The 18,053-nt window shown below is 44.1% G+C and overlaps 1 protein-coding gene across 1 annotated transcript in view; it reads left to right on the top strand.

Annotated features, from left to right (window-relative positions):
• Positions 1–12,052: 12,052 nt before the first annotated feature.
• The window catches only part of LOC126210185 (uncharacterized), an 87,267-nt gene continuing 81,266 nt past the window's right edge, over positions 12,053–18,053 (top strand). Inside the window, exon 1 of the mRNA XM_049939349.1 lies at positions 12,053–12,235. Coding sequence (XP_049795306.1) covers positions 12,082–12,235 — 154 coding nt within the window. The 5' untranslated portion in view covers positions 12,053–12,081. The remainder of the gene's footprint in view (positions 12,236–18,053) is intronic.

Consider the following 18,053-nt stretch of genomic DNA (forward strand, 5'->3'; position numbering starts at 1 on the left):
ACTAACGTATTGTAGGCAATTTACTTTGTTGAAGGACTGCATCGTTTCAGGATTCTACTAATAAATCACAATCTAGAGTGCGCCTTGCCCGTTACTTGTGTAATCTGATCATTCCATTTGAGATCATTTCGAATAGTCACACCCAGATACTTGACGGATGTTACCGCTTCCCAAGACTGGGCATTTATTTTGTACTCGTACATTAATGGGGATTTTCGCTTTGTTATACGCAGTGGGTTACACTTACTAATATTGAGAGATAACTGCGTCATTACACCACGCTTTCATTTTCTGCAAATCCTCTTTGATTCGTCCATAACTTTCGTGTGATACTACTTTCCTGTAGACTACAGCATCATCGGCAAACCGTCTAATGCCGCAGTCAATACCATCAACTAGATCGTTTATGTAAATCGTAAAAAGCAGCGGACCTATTACGCTGCCCTGGGGCACACCTGAAGTTACACTGGTTTCTGTTGAAGTCACCCCATTCAGAACGACGAACTGCTCTCTGTCTGTTATAAAACTTTATATCCAACCGCACATGTCATCGGATAGACCGTAAGCGCGCACTTTTTTGTAGCAAGCGACAGTGCAGAACTGAGTCGAACGCCTTTCGAAAGTCGAGAAATATGGCATCAACGTGGGAGCCGGTATCTAGAGCCTGTTATATATCACACACAAAGAGGGCCAGCTGTGTCTTGCATGACTGCTGTTTCCTAAAACCGTGCTGGTTTCTGCAGATGAGCTTCTCAGAGTCTAGAAAGGTCATTACGTATGAACACAAAATATGTTCCATGATTCTACAACAAATCGATGTCAGTGAAATTGGCCGGTAATTATGTGCATCCGATTTTCTACCCTTTTTATAGATTGCTATGACCTGGGCCTTCTTCCGGTCCCGTGGAACTTTCCGCCGTTCCAATGATCTCTGATAGATGATGGATTAGGATGGTGCTACATTTGTAGCATAGCCAACATATAATCTTACTGGGATACCATCTGGGCCAGATGGCTTCCTGGCGTGTAAGGATCTTAGCTGCTTTACAATCCCAGATAAACTAAACACTATGTCAGCCATCTTTGCGGTTGTTCGATAAATGAAAGGGGCAATGGTGCTGCAATCCTCTACCGTAAACGAGTTTTTGAAAGCTAGGTTTAGAATTTCGGCCTTCTGTTTATCATCATCCGTTACATTACCCACACTGTCAGCAAGAGAAGGTATTGAATTATTTGTTTGACTCTGGTATGGCGTCATGCGGACAGTAATTTTTCCCTCGCTCTGTGTGCAAGGTGAAGAGGAAAAGACTAGTGGAGGTGCAAGGTACCCTCCACCACGCACCGTAAAGTGGCTTGTGGAGTATGTACACTCCTGGAAATTGAAATAAGAACACCGTGAATTCATTGTCCCAGGAAGGGGAAACTTTATTGACACATTCCTGGGGTCAGATACATCACATGATCACACTGACAGAACCACAGGCACATAGACACAGGCAACAGAGAATGCACAATGTCGGCACTAGTACAGTGTATATCCACCTTTCGCAGCAATGCAGGCTGCTATTCTCCCATGGAGACGATCGTAGAGATGCTGGATGTAGTCCTGTGGAACGGCTTGCCATGCCATTTCCACCTGGCGCCTCAGTTGGACCAGCGTTCGTGCTGGACGTGCAGACCGCGTGAGACGACGCTTCATCCAGTCCCAAACATGCTCAATGGGGGACAGATCCGGAGATCTTGCTGGCCAGGGTAGTTGACTTACACCTTCTAGAGCACGTTGGGTGGCACGGGATACATGCGGACGTGCATTGTCCTGTTGGAACAGCAAGTTCCCTTGCCGGTCTAGGAAAGGTAGAACGATGGGTTCGATGACGGTTTGGATGTACCGTGCACTATTCAGTGTCCCCTCGACGATCACCAGTGGTGTACGGCCAGTGTAGGAGATCGCTCCCCACACCATGATGCCGGGTGTTGGCCCTGTGTGCCTCGGTCGTATGCAGTCCTGATTGTGGCGCTCACCTGCACGGCGCCAAACACGCATACGACCATCATTGGCACCAAGGCAGAAGCGACTCTCATCGCTGAAGACGACACGTCTCCATTCGTCCCTCCATTCACGCCTGTCGCGACACCACTGGAGGCGGGCTGCACGATGTTGGGGCGTGAGCGGAAGACGGCCTAACGGTGTGCGGGACCGTAGCCCAGCTTCATGGAGACGGTTGCGAATGGTCCTCGCCGATACCCCAGGAGCAACAGTGTCCCTAATTTGCTGGGAAGTGGCGGTGCGGTCCCCTACGGCACTGCGTAGGATCGTACGGTCTTGGCGTGCATCCGTGCGTCGCTGCGGTCCGGTCCCAGGTCGACGGGCACGTGCACCTTCCGCCGACCACTGGCGACAACATCGATGTACTGTGGAGACCTCACGCTCCACGTGTTGAGCAATTCGGCGGTACGTCCACCCGGCCTCCCGCATGCCCACTATACGCCCTCGCTCAAAGTCCGTCAACTGCACATACGGTTCACGTCCACGCTGTCGCGGTATGCTACCAGTGTTAAAGACTGCGATGGAGCTCCGTATGCCACGGCAAGCTGGCTGACACTGACGGCGGCGGTGCACAAATGCTGCGCAGCTAGCGCCATTCGACGGCCAACACCGCGGTTCCTGGTGTGTCCGCTGTGCCGTGCGTGTGATTATTGCTTGTACAGCCCTCTCGCAGTGTCCGGAGCAAGTATGGTGGGTCTGACACACCGGTGTCAATGTGTTCTTTTTTCCATTTCCAGGAGTGTATGTAGATGTAAACGTATATGTCTTAAGGAACACAAGAGAATATGTCACCTGTGCAATATGGACGAATCAGCAGTAGCAATCATGCACTGGGACCACAGAACCATCAAATTCGTTTCTGTGATACTGTGGTTTTTGCATAAGTAATCATTATTACGCAATGATGTACGGAGAGAGACCGCAGAAATTCTATATATCAAAAATATCTTCAATATACAATAAGAAGGGCTGAAATTAGAAAAGTTGTGGCCGATAGTACTAAACAAAACAAACAGTTCCAACACTCTCCCAGTGCAATAATCGTAACATACAGGAGATAGGCAAAATAATGTGAACACCTGTACTTACTTGGGAATGGTTTATTAACAAGGGGTTGGACTCCCATTTGCCCGTAATATAGCTGCAATTCTTCTTGGAACACTGGCATACGATGATTGTATAATATCCAGTAGAATGTTATGCCACTCTTCGATCAGAACCTCGGAGGCGGAGTCTGCCCTCCAATAGCGTCCGCAACGGTTCGATAATGTTCAAGACCGGGGACTGTGCTGGACAGGGAAGACGCTGCAGTTCAGTTGCACGTTCCTCATACCAAGTTTGTACTGTGTGAATGGGTGCATTATCAAAAATGGCTCTGAGCACTATGGCACTTAACTTGTGAGGTCATCAGTCCCCTAGAACGTAGAACGACTTAAACCTAACTATCCTAAGGACATCACACACATCCATGCCCGAGGCAGGATTCGATCCTGCGATCGAAGCGGTCGCGCGGTTCCAGACTGTAGCGCCTAGAACCGCTGGGCCACCCCGGCCGGCCGGTGCATTATCGCCCTGAAATATGGCATCATTGTTGGGGAAGAACATTTGAATCATAGGGGTGCATGTGTTCACCTATAATGTTCACATAATCGTTGTCTGTAAAACGGGCTTTGAGACTAATGATAGGACCAGCAGAATACCATGATATGGCTGCCCACACCATCACACTTCCGTCTCCATGCTTAACCGTTGGAATCAAGCAATCAGGATTGTAGGATTCTTTTGGCGTTCTCCAGACGTAACCCAGGCCCGATATTGGAAATAACGAAAAAGTTGGCTCGTAGGACTGTATGACGTGTTCCCACTGATCAGCCGTCCGCGATTTAGGCTCCTGACACCATGTTTTAAGCTTCCTTGCGTTGGTTGTCGACACTAGTGGTTTCGGTATAGCAGCTTGTCCACGAATATTCGCTTTATGGAGTTCTCGGCGGACACTGTCGATAGATACGTGGTCTAGAAGGTGGATATTGACGTCTGCAGTCCCTTTAGCCATTTTAGTTGGTAGAGCACTTGCCCGCGAAAGACAAAGGTCCCGAGTTCGAGTCTCGGTCCGGCACACAGTTTTAATCTGCCAGGAAGTTTCATATGAGCGCACACTCCGCTGCAGAGTGGAAATCTCATTCTGGAAACATCCCCCAGGCTGTGGCTAAGCCATGTCTCCGCAGTATCCTTTCTTTCAGGAGTGCTAGTTCTGCAAGTTTCGCAGGAGAGCTTCTGTAAAGTTTGGAAGGTAGGAGACGAGGTGCTAGCAGAAGTAAAGCTGTGAGGACGAGGCCTGAGTCGTGCCTGGGTAGCTCAGTTGGTAGAGAACTTGCCTGCGAAAGGCAAAGGTCCCGAGTTCGAGTCTCGGTCCGGCACACAGTTTTAATCTGCCAGGAAGTTTCGTTTTAGTTTTGTGTTGTTTTGACAAAATTTGTGTTGGCGTATGACGATCTCGTGCCCACTATTACGTTTACACGATGATGTTTTCCCATGTTTTGTGTAGGCTCTCATGACTGTTGAAATAGTTGCTCTTGCAACATTCAGTAAGTTGGCTGTCTTAACCGCGACGTTGCCGATAATCAGGTCCCCCATAATGTGCCCCCTTTGGAACTCTGTTAGGTCTTTCATTGCACGTCACGTCGGCCTATCAATGCTGATGCGAAGTGTGCACTATTCGTAAACAACGTGCCCTGAGGCTTTGTCCGTACAGTCCAGCGCAACACGTGCCTTACCTGTGTTGTAAACATCCAAACACAACCATCACATTATTTTAGCTATCCCCTGTATGTCTGATTCCACCATCTTAGGCAGCTGTCTGATGAAGCCACGAACCAGCCGTTACGTTGATATGTACAAACAGGTCGGCTTCCGACTTGGTCCGCAGCCTAATGCCCATAAACTAAAAGTCACTCATCTGCCCGTGTTCAATGTAGCTGAAGTCAGTGCGTTTCCCCATTTTCAATCCTTACCGTTGCTAGACTGAATCACCATTCGTGTCCGCTCCGCTTGTTCCATACCACAGTCGGTGGAGAAGGATCCCTTATGGGATCATTTTGCTGTGCGTCTGTCTGTCTGAGTGTTAAAAACCCTTTTTTTCGGGAACGTACCAGGTTGAAATTTATGTCATGTACGGTCTATGGTCCCTTGGTAGTGTAACAAAGTGAAGCTTGTAAGACAATGCAATCAACAGATACGGCAATGGAAGCCACATATTTTGATACACGCAAACTCATTATTTAAATCCAATATAGTACTTTCCGTTGACCCCGAATCATGAAATTTGGCAAGAAGGAAGATTACACTGTGCAAGAAAAGGAAAAAAAGAAAGTTGTTAATTCTTAATTATATAATAAGAAAAAAATGTCACTCTCCATGTTTCATACCTCCTGATGTAGCCTTGTCTAGTAATAATTTTATTTTATTTTATTAGTTTTCTTTTTTAATAGAAACTGTTATGTGGGAATGCTATTCCTATTTTGTGTTAAAGGTTTCCCTGTTTGCTCTATTGTTATCTATGTACCGTCCAATTTTTACTTTTTCATTGCATTACCACCACACTGTCAAAGATGTTACTGATTGTATGTAACTACTTCAGTCTGGACGTGTTACTTCTCTTCCAACGTTGTTTGCAAACATTGTAACTTCTTTGGTGATAATACTCAGTAAATGTCTGAAGATGGCCTTGTAAGCCGAAAACCGGTTAACAATAAAAGTAATATTGTAGAACAAAAGCAAACTGATGTTTTTCATTTATTAAAAAAGTATTTCTTTCGTCAAAACCAGTATCTTGTCTCCCACCATCCAAACTTCACAGAAGCTCTCCTGCGAAACTTGCAACACTAGCACTCCAGGAAGAAAGGATATTGCGAAGACATGTCTTAGCCACAGCCTGGGGGATGTTTCCAGAGTGAAATTTTACCTCTGCAGCGGAGTGTGCGTTGATATGAAACTTCCTGGCAAATTAAAACTGTGTCCCCAGACCGAGACTCGAAATCGTGACTTTAGCCTTTCGTGGGTTCAAAATGGTTCAAATGGCTTTGAGCACTATGGGACTTAACATCTGAGGTCATCAGTCCCCTAGAACTTAGAACTACTTCAACCTAACTAACCTAAGGACATCACACACATCCATGCCCGAGGCAGGATTCGAACCTGGGACCGCAACGGTCGCGCGGTTCCAGACTGAAGCGCCTAGAACCGCTCGACCACTGCGGCCGGAACTTTCGTGGGAAAGTGCCGTATCAGCTGTGCACTTGCCCGCTAAAGCAATGGTCCTGAGTTCGAGTCTCGGTTCGGGACACAGTTTTAATTTGCCAGGAAGTTTCACATCAGTGTTCATTCCAGATTTCTTTTCTCATTTATGATCCGACTTCAGACTTTAAACTAAAATGTTCTGGAAAGTCGCGGAATTCCCGGGACCTACATCAGTAAAGACGCCGATAACAGGCAAAAACCGTCGGGATTCTCCTCTCCCGGTAAGGGTCAACTGTCTATACACCTAATTGTGGAGAACGCACAGAGCTCGAATCCTATTCGCACCAGGCCACTTTTTCTTTATTTTTACAACAATCGGTATTACTGCCCTGTCTCTCATTTCCTAATTCGGAACCAATGAGCAAAAATCGTGCGGATTTTTTGTGCCGGAATACAGTAATAAGCCATCGCTGCTAGACATAACCCACTAGTCTGTGAGGTAGCTATAATTCCGCACCTTACAGGCACTCATCCACATACTTTGCTGTAATCTACAATCACAATTAGGTATCATGTGATACGTTGTACATCGTATACAAGGTGTTACAAAAAGCTACGGCCAAACTTTCAGGAAACATTCCTCACACACAAATAAAGAAAAGATGTTATGTGGACATGTGTCCGGAAACGCTTAATTTCCATGTTAGAGCTCATTTTAGTTTCGTCAGTACGTACTGTACTTCCTCGATTCACCGCCAGTTGGCCCAATTGAAGGAAGGTAATGTTCACTTCGGTGCTTGTGTTGACATGCGACTCATTGCTCTACAGTACTAGCATCAAGCACATTGTTGGTGATGTCTTGATTGGGCCCCATGTTCCTCCACCTACGCTCAATGGAGCACGTTATCATGATTTCATACGGGATACTCTACCCGTGCTGCTAGAACATGTGCCTTTACAAGTACGACACAACATGTGGTTCATGCACGATGGAGCTCCTGCACATTTCAGTCGAAGTGTTCGTACGCTTCTCAACAACAGATTCGGTGACCGATGGATTGGTAGAGGCGGACCAATCCATGGCCTCCGCGCTCTCCTGACCTCAACCCTCTTGACTTTCAATTATGGGGGCATTCGAAAGCTCTTGTCGACGCAACCCCTGTACCAAATGTAGAGACTCCTCGTGCTCGTATTGTGGACGGCTGTGATACAATACGCCATTCTCCAGGGCTGCATCAGCGCATCAGGGATTCCATGCGACGGAGGGTGGATGCATGTATCCTCGCTAACGGAGGACATTTTGAACATTTCCTGTAACAAAGTGTTTGAAGTCACGCTGGTACGTTCTGTTGCTGTGTGTTTCCATTCCATGATTAATGTGATTTGAAGAGAAGAAATAAAATGAGCTCTAACATGGAAAGTAAGCGTTTCCGGACACATGTCCACATAACATCTTTTCTTTATTTGTGTGTGAGGAATGTTTCCTGAAAGTTTGGCCGTACCTTTTTGTAACACCCTGTATATGAATATATAAAGGAGGCTGACATTGTTACGTACACCTTGTAAATAATTGTTAACGCTTATTGCGTGAAAGGTGACGGATTGTCTTCACTATCAGAATGGCATAATGAATGATTGCCTATACTAGTAGAGACTGGAATGCCAATGGTGATGAAACGGCAGCCAGAAGCTCTGGGTGGAAGGCCCTCACAGGTGTTGGTCCTGCTTAAAAACAGGAAGTAGCTAGACGGACGTCGTAGCACCTGAGTTCTGGAGCACAATAGGGTGACGGCCAGCCGCTAACAAAGAGGAACAAAGAAGCGGCACCTCGGATTTTTACTCAGAAGCGTACCATTGTACGAGCATATGTTTTTCCTCGTAAACTTTCCGCACTGGACGACAAAAGACTAAAATATGGTTGGTCGGCGTTCGGAAGAATCTGTAGAGAGGGAAAATACTCCGTCGTTTTCGGAATTACGAGGGTGGGGAGCCGAGCCTTGCTGGGAAGTCAGCGGTGGAGAGACGAGATCTTCCATTGTGAGTCCCCGCGTGTAACGGTCGCTCGGTATCAGCTATATTGGTACACACGGACTTGCTGTCTTTGCTCTCAGGAGAGTTTATAGTTAGAACAGTTAGGCACTGTACTGTTGCGAACCTATACGATTCTGGACTTCACCTCCGGGTTGGAAGTCGTCGTTGCGTATGCAGCATTCAGTAATTGAGAGCACTTATTCTGCCTATACTTACGTTGAGACGTTATCTGAACTCCGTCCTTGTTGCTGGGAGATCGCATTTCTCGTCTGTAGAACACAGAGAGGAGAAGACAGTATTAGAGTTTATTAGTGAGAGGACAGCCTTCTGCCGACCTAGTGTTTGAAAGAGTTTATTTTGTGTATCTGGAGTTCTTCTATCGTCGCAGTCGAGTACGAGAACCATCGCTTCGACGCACCGGACGCAGTACATTCGGTGATATCACAAATTGCTTCGGCTTATTAGGGCTATAAAGCTAAACAGGTGATCGCGTTAGTTTATTTCCACTGAGGTTCCACACCAACGAAGATCATATTTGAAAGTAGTGTGTTCTAGTGTCTGTTACGTAGATAATGTCAGACATTTTGCGTTATTTATGTTAGATCGCGTGGCCAAGGGGCAAAGTTGGGCAATTGATTAATAATTTTACTTAGGAAATATTGACATTTGTAATAAAGGGTGTTTTTTCAATCTACAATATATGTATAGTAAGAAACAACGTTTTATCATTTAGTAGTATTAGTTGCTTTAATCATTCATTTATGCTTAGATTGTAATTTATATGATAAAAAGAATTAAGAGTTCCTAAGATCTTTATTATTATTTTCAGCCATAATGTTATACACACAACACAAGATGGCGAACTGTAGAATGTGAGTCTGTACGATTATCGAGGTTTGTGGACCGTCACTGTGTGGAATAATTATTTGTTTCAAGTTTCTGCTACCAGTCACTTTTTATTTTATTTTATGCTTAATCTGACATAATGCAACGCGTTTCGAACATGTTCTGTTCATTTTCAAGCGTTAGTACATACATACACCCATACATAGAGAAATGTTACTTAAAAATAAACAGTCTTCAACGAGATAAGGCTAGAACAGTTTGTACATTGTTTTTTAATTTTTTAATGTAGCTGCTGGTGTGGCATTTTTGGGGGGGGGGGGGAGGAGGGGGGCAGTGTATATCTAGAAATCGAAATCAGTTATGTCTTCTGCTGGTTTTCTTCCTTGTGGTTGACTATGTATATCACAGCCTGTATCGGATGCAGATAGATTTGCATCAGTTATGTGTTACGAAAATAGTGTGAAAGGCTTTTATATGATAGTTGATCACTTACAATTTCATAATCTTGCTGCTTCACTCGCATCACTGGTGTAATAGCGGAGCTGTTGATTGACATTACACTATAGCACATTATATTTTGTCACTGATTGCCACTGCACAAATTGCTTCGATGTTATACACTCAACACAAGATGGCGGACTGTAGAATGTGTGTCTGTACGATTATCGAGGTTTTGTATCGATATTCTTGGTTCTAGTCAATTATTCACGTTGACATTTCTTGAATATATTGAGTTAGAACTGGCTTAAGACTGTTGAAGACTTTCGAGTTTTTCAATACGGTTATTTCATTAAGAATGTTATCTTCATGCCTTGTGCTATGTATGAAAATTTCCATTTCTTCCATGATATCCATTCTTTTACTTTTCCCTATTTTGTGCAAAATTTCGAGGTTGTCTTCGATTTTCAAAGGGTGGCCTGTGCCTTTAATTTGAGTTGCTACTGCTGATTTGTTACATTTATCAAGCCTGTTCTTTGAATTGGATTCTGAAATTTCTGCCTGTTTGGCCGATATAATATTTATTACATTGGCTGCAGGTAATTTTGTAAATGCCAGATGCATCAAGACTTGTATCTGGTGGTTTTATATAGTGAATAAGCTTCCTACTTAGGTTGTTGTTGGTGCTGAAGCTAATTTTTACTTCTGTGTTTTTGAATAGTCTTGCTAATTTGTCAGATACTATTCCAAGATTTGGCATTTTTATATATTTGACTGCTGGGGCACTGTCAGTTGTGAGTGTGGTTTGAAGTTTATTTTTTATCTGTTGTGACATGGTATTAATTAGAGAAGGGTCATATCCATTCTTTATTGCAGTGTATGTTATGGTTTCTATTTCTTGTTGGAGTTCTGTATGCTCAAGTGGAAATTTGTACAGCATTGATCTATAAGCAGCTTTTTTTTGTGGGAGGAGGGATATGTTGAGGAGTTTGGTATAGCGGTGTCAGTGCCAGTAGGTTTTCTGTAAACATTGAAAGCTACCTTTTGGTTCTGTTTTGATATTTTTATGTCAAGAATAGGTATGGTGTTGTCTTCTTCCTGTTCAAGGGTGTATTGAATATTTTTATGTAGGCTATTAAATTTGTTAAATATCTGCTTGTTGTGTACATAGTTCCGCGTAGTCAGCGCGTACACAACTTTCCCACTAGAGCGCGCCCCGCTAAGCACAACAGCGCAGGCGCAGCGCTCGTCCATCTCCACACTACGAGATGGCGCTGTCTTAGAGACGGGCCAAATTCTGCTTCCGCTGATCCGCGTATTAATGTGTAACGCAGCCAATGAGATTGCTGCTAACGTAGAACCTTTTCTCCTCGCAGATCACACTCGTGCAGTGGTACCCGAACGCGCGAGGTATTATAATGAGTGTACAGACCTCCGATTAGTCGGTCTGCATTTGTCTGTACCAGTCTGTACCAGTCTGCATTTGTCTGTACCAGTCTATAGTCAAGTTTCAGTCTGCGCCTAATAAGGTTATCATATTCCTGTACATAGCCATGAAAATAAATGAATAGACACTTCGTCAAGTATCAGAGATATGTGAGAATAAGGTTAACGTACCAAGACCAAAGGAACTTCAGATTGTCAATTGTAAATAGCATCCAGAATCAAGTTAAGTAAGGTTTATGGTTTTTAATATTTTAATAAATGTGTGTGAAAATTAATCAAGTTCTGTTTAAAGTTGGTCACCATCAATCTGCTACTCTAAGCGTGCAAGTGGCGTTTCTATCGTCTGACCTAACGGCAGAAGATAAACACGCCACGATAAGACCACGAGACATATTGCTGACACTCGCCTACTTCGTTAGAGCGACAAGTCAAATAATCTGATGGTGTGTGTACCGAAGGTCTTACGGTACGCACACCACACTGGCTGGCTGTGAGCACTATGGGACTTAACATCTATGGTCATCAGTCCCCTAGAACTTAGAACTACTTAAACCTAACTAACCTAAGGACAGCACACAACACCCAGCCATTACGAGGCAGAGAAAATCCCTGACCCCGCCGGGAATCGAACCCGGGAACCCGGGCGTGGGAAGCGAGAACGCCACCGCACACCACACTGCTTCAGGGGGTAGTCAGAGAGGGCCAAATCATCATTTTAGCATTTATCATTTTCCATTGCGCACAGTCAGTTTACACCCGCCTGGAGTAGCATCTTGGAAGTCTATCAGTGGATCTCGCTGTAGTCTTGAAAATGTGCGGCAGAGAAACGCATAAAACGAAAGAGTATTTTCCTGTTACGTCTCTGAGTTGGCAACTGGTCTCTCTGACAGGAAAGAGGCTCCGGAATGGAGACATCATACTTCCTGTGGTTCACTCATCCTGCGGAAAAGACATCCGCTACGCGTCTCCTTATACCGGACCCGCGCTCCCAGCGACCCCCACAGTGCGTGTTTCTACCTCGCTCTCAAAGGCTTACGATGCATCCAGCCGGCGTGGCTACGTCGCTGCTGGCCATACTGGCTGCCAATGGCACGGCAGTGCTCGACTGCGTCTGTACCCACGTTCAGCGCCGCTACCGGGACTACGGCTACGGCGGACAACTAATATACAGAGGCTACTGTCAAGAGTTCAGTGAGTACTCATTCGTCCAGTACGCGTCCACACTACGTTACCCACGTTGCCGTTCTGAACAACTGAGAGGCAGCTATAAAATAATGGGACCGGTGGTGTGAACGACTGATAGCTGCGGAGCGTGAACATAGAGTACGTACAGGATGTTTCACAATTCATGTAACACACTACTAGGTTGTAGAGGGGACGTAGCAGATCAAGTTTTACACGCGAACCGTTGTCCGCAGACTTCATCCATCTACACCTACATCTACATCTACATGGTTACTCTGCAATTCACACTTAAATGCCTGGCAGAGGCACCAAATTTCGAAAGCTTCTATTCTCTTCTTGCCCAAACTATTTATCGTCCATGTTTCACTTCCGTACATGGCTACACTCCATACAAATACCTTCAGAAACGACTTCCTGACTATACACGATGTTAACAAATTTCTCTTCTTAAGAAACGCGTAAGCCATACAGTAAAGCTGCATGCCCTCGGTAAAAATTACGGCCGTAGTTTACCCTTGCTTTCAGCCGATCGCAGTACTAGCACAGCAAGGCCGTTTTGGTTAGTGTTACAGTCAATCATCCAGACTGTTGCCCCTGCCACTACTGAAAAGGCTGCTGCCCCTCTTCAGGAACTACACGTTTTTCTGGCCTCTCAACAGATACCCCTTCGTTGTGGTTGCTATATGCATCGCTGAGGCAAGCAAGCCTCCCCACCAACGGCAAGGTCCATGGTTCACAGGGGGGGGGGGGGGGGGAATGGTACAAATGCAAAAACGCTTTATTTACTGTGCCATATATAGAAGACTTTTGCTACAAGAGATGTGATACACAGAGCATAATATATTCATTATAGAACAAGGAAATGTGAGTAATTAATGCGAAATCAGTATAAGAAGCCGAAAAATAGTAGATATATACCAGATAACATTAAAATACCAAAACCAAAATTTATTGATGTGGTTCCGACACATACAAGACATTATTCGTTGTCTTTTAGTATAATCCGTACACAGAGTCTGTAGAATCACAGTCATTTCGTTCTGTGGTATCTCTTGAGGAATGTCCCTCCGGGCAACATTAGTGACGCTTTCCATTGTGTTGGGCATTTTTCAGTCTTCGTGGTCTCCGTCTTTGACCATGTCCTCTTCTCTCTCCACTCACGGTTCTCGCACCCACGGTAACTGCTGTGTGGGAGTGGGATGTACTGTTGTGGAGCACGTTATAAATTGGAGGGATGTAGTTCTACGTCTCATGAAGATTTTTCCGTTCCTAAACTTTTATTTCAAACCCATCTTGAGAGAAAGCCTGCAGAAGACGTATAGATGGGGGACCAGTATTGGGCCTCCTAAAATCAGATCACAGTTTAGTGAACACTTGTACTGCATTTTAGAGCATTTCATTCGCTATTTCCAATCTACCTCTGTTCCTCCGTTGTATTTTGCTTCTTTCTGCGTCTTTAGCAGTTTTATCCGTTGCTATGGCTACCACGTCTGTAACTGAAATAAAGTTTTCCGTTTTCATTTCCACCACGGGAAACTTACTCCCGACCTGCTTCCCTGCTCCCATCCTGTCTTGGAGAGCAAATACATGGCTGAGTGTTTTTTTGGCTTCTAGACTGGGCAAAATCTTCATCTACATCTACATGTCTACTCTGCGATTCACATGGAAGTGCCTGGCAGAGGGTTCATCGAACCATTTTCATACTACTTCTCTACCATTCCACTCTCGAATGGCGCGTGGGAAAAAGGAACACCTAAATCTTACCGTTCGAGCTCTGATTTCTCTTATTTTATTATGATGATCATTTCCCCCTACGTAGGTGGGTGTCAACAAAATATTTTCACATTCGGTAGAGAAAGCTGTTGATTGAAATTTCGTAAATAGATCTCGCCGCAACGAAAACCGCCTTTGTTTCAGTGACTGCCACCCCAACTGGCGTATCATATCAGTGACACCCTCACCCCTACTGCACGATAACACGAAACGAGCTGCCCTTCTTTGCACTTTTTCGATGTCCTCCGTCAATCCTACCTGGTAAGGATCCCATACCGCGAAGCAATATTCCAGCAGAGGACGGACAAGTGTAATGTAGGCTGTCTCTTTAGTGGGTTTGTCACATCTTCTAAGTGTTCTGCCAACAAAACGCAGTCTTTGTTTCGCCTTCCCCACAATGTTATCTATGTGGTCTTTCCAATTTAAGTTGCTCGTAATTGTAATTCCTAGGTGTTTTGTCGAATTGACAGCCCTTAGATTTGTGCGATTTATCGTATACCCAAAATTTATCGGATTTCCTTTAGTACCCATGTGGATGACCTCGCACTTTTCTTTGTTTAGTGCTAATTGCCACTTTTCGCATCATACAGAAATTCTCTCCAGATCATTTTGGAATTGATCGTCTGATGATTTTACTGGGCTGTGAATTACAGCGTCATCTGCAAACAATCTAAGAGGGCTGGTCAGATTATCACCTAGATCATTTATGTAAATCAGGAACAGCAGAGGGCCTATGACACTACCTTGCGGAACGCCAGATACCACTTCTGTTCTGCTCGATGACGATACAGAACGTCAAAGCTACAGTCGCTGCGCCTGTAATTCAGTGTAAATATAGCTTGATCCGCGACGATTTACAAACATTTAAGGATGACGGAGACGGATAAATGTATCAATTTGAGTCAAGGGTCCTTGGCTCGGAAACGAACGAGTCGAAAGTTACAATCGAAAACCGTTCTGATGCCTCTGACAGTGGAATACATGATCGGCACTGTTCTTGCTAAGAATGTAGGGCAAGCAACTTTCAGGGCGGTAGTATGGACCAAAAGAAGGGAAAAAGGCCTTTAAAATGTGAATCGTCCCCTTAGAACAATTATACATGACTGTGCTTAAACTGACACACAATGTTTTTAGCGCAACGCAGTCTGACTTTCAAAAATCCCTACAAAAGGATGGCCCTGACTAACATTAACCTATACCTTTCACAAATCACTTATCTCATCAAAAATCTTGGTTACTCGAACTACTGCAATACAGCGAGCGCCACTACTGCCAGCTAAATAAAAGATTCGAACTACTGAAGGCACTAACTACTGATAGGCATAGTTAGCAAATGAAAGATTTTGATAGAGAACAAACAATGTATTTACCTCAATAGTGTTCAAAAGTCATAATGTATATAGCAGTTCATGACATCCAGTCTTACAAATTTCAAAACTCCGCCATCTCTCTCCCCACATCCACCAATGCTGTCGGCTCACCTCCAACTGCGCAACGCTACGCGCTGTTCACATCCATTTGCCCAACACTACAATGGCAGACAACAATGCAAACTAGTCACAGACTACACACAGCACAGCCAGTGATTTTTCATACAGAGCGCTACGTGGCGTTACCAATAAGAAAACCTAAACAGCCTACTTACTTAGCCCCCATGCTCCCCACAAAAAATTTTACAAATTGTTTTGGGCAGTGGCCAATAATGATTTGATAAAATTTTTCATAATTACAATAACAAAGATATCGAATGCACACACTTATTGATACAATGTTAGTCAAAAGCTAAAATTTTCTCACAGTCCATAAAGACAGTCCTGATCGTTCATCACAGTAAAATAGCAGTGTTTTTCTCAAAGTCTGAGCAGTAAAAGAAAATGCACACGGAAGTAGTGGATTTCCATGCAGTTTTGAAGAAGTAGTGTTGTCCTTCCAACGGAAAGACAGTGCTGACTCTCGACATGCAGACAGGTAATGGGCCACAACAGAGCAGACCCACAGCAGAGTCAGTCGAAGTTTTGAAGAATATTGGTAGGTAGGTCATCACAGAGTAAACCCACTGTAGTCCTGGTAGAGATTACGGTATTGGTGGGCCCTCCAGAGGTGCCAGACTTTGAGAAAAACACTGCTATTTTACTGTGATGAACGATCAGGACTGTCTTTATGGACTGTGAGAAAATTTTAGCTTTTGCCCAACATTGTATCAATAAGTGTGTGCATTTGATATCTTTGTTATTGTAATTATGAAAAATTTTATTAAATCATTATTGTGTTCAGATGTGTGTGAAATCTTATGGGACTTAACTGCTAAAGTCATCAGTCCCTAAGCTTACACACTACTTAACCTAAATTATCCTAAGGACAAACACACACACCCATGCCCGAGGGAGGACTCGAACCTCCGCTGGGGCCAGCCGCACAGTTCGTGACTGCAGCGCCCAAGACCAAAATCATTATTGGCCACTGCCCAAAACAATTTGTAAAATGCACCCCTGAGGAGCCAGTAGCACTTGTTCACCTTCGCTGCTGTGAAACAGTTCTCCTCTATTGAACAAGTGCTCATAGGCCTTACGGTATGCATTTTAGAACCCATGTTTACTGGATATTTTTGCTTTTTTGATCCTTACCACCACCGCTGAAAGTTGCCTTAGCAAGAACAATACCGGTACATGTATTCCACTATTAGAGGTATCACAGCGGTTTTCGCTTGTAACTTCCTAGTCGCCCGTTTCCTGTAGAGGTATTCTTACCTCAAATTGATACATTCATCCTTCTTCATCATGGGTTCCGACATAAAACTTCATCTACTGAGTCCCAGCTGCAACATCGAGAAGTGTGTAACAACTGTGAAACACTCACCTACACAGGGAGAAATGATCATCACGATAAAATAAGAGAAACCAGGGCTCGCACAGAAAAATTTAACTGCTCGTTTTTGCCGCGTGCCGTTCGAGAGTGGAACGGTAGAGAGACAGCCTGAAAGTGGTTCATTGAACCCTCTGCCAGGCACTTTATTGTGAATAGCAGAGTAATGACGTAGATGTAGATGTAGATCTATGCAGTGAACATAGCCTACTGCGTATGTTCTCAACATCAAACCGGGCTACTCACGTGATTCTGGGTCAACGTTGCTTGTCTTCAGTTTGCGGTGTGATAGCGAAACTTAAACATTGCCTTGACTGACACGTTTCTGCACGTCTGAGTTTTAGTAACAGCTGTGATACAGTCTTGTTGTTGCAATGGATATAAAGAGAAGTACGTGAAAGGACGAACAGCTACTTCTCATAGGTATGTAAAACAAATGTATAATTGTAAATGTCATATTGAGATGAGTGACTTTACATGTTGAAAAATATCGAGGCAAGGTACTATAAAGTCTTGTAGTGTACAGATGATTTCTGCGACCTTATGGCTATTTGTCTACGAGACACGTGCTAGATAAATTTGCAACTGTATTTGGTAAATTGCCAGGCAGTGTATACATTTTGGTGCTGTGTTCATACGCAGATAAAATTTATACTGGCAGTCTGATTAATTCCCTCCAATTTATGTAGGTTCTCAAACTCTTGTGCGTAACAAAATATTTCTTAATGAGACAGCTCCATATACAGTGTCATCATAATTTAATTAAATAAAACAGAGTCAGCAATATGCACCTAAAACAATATTGTTGGCGGTCACTTCTTTTATTGCTCCAAAATTGGAGCACTGATCTTGTATTTTTTATTTTTTTCTGCGTAGTGTATGGTTTCACTTTACTGATGAGATGGCGAAAAAAAGTTGCAGAAATTTTACTTCTCTATAGAACGTAGCATGGTAAATATAGGCCTGTCGGTGTGGCCGAGCGGTTCTAGGCGGTTCAGTCTGGAACCGCGCGACCTCTACGGTCGCAGGTTCGAATCCTGCCTCGAACATGGGTGTGTGTGATGTTAGGTTTAAGTAGTTCTAAGTTCTAGGGGACTAATGACCTCAGACTGATGACCTCAGATGTTAAGTCCCATAGTGCTCAGAGCCATTTGAACCATTTTTTTGGTTAATATAGAAAAATTAAAAG

The sequence above is a fragment of the Schistocerca nitens genome, chromosome 10 (genome assembly GCF_023898315.1).
Source record: "Schistocerca nitens isolate TAMUIC-IGC-003100 chromosome 10, iqSchNite1.1, whole genome shotgun sequence".
Taxonomy (NCBI): Eukaryota; Metazoa; Arthropoda; class Insecta; order Orthoptera; family Acrididae; genus Schistocerca; species Schistocerca nitens.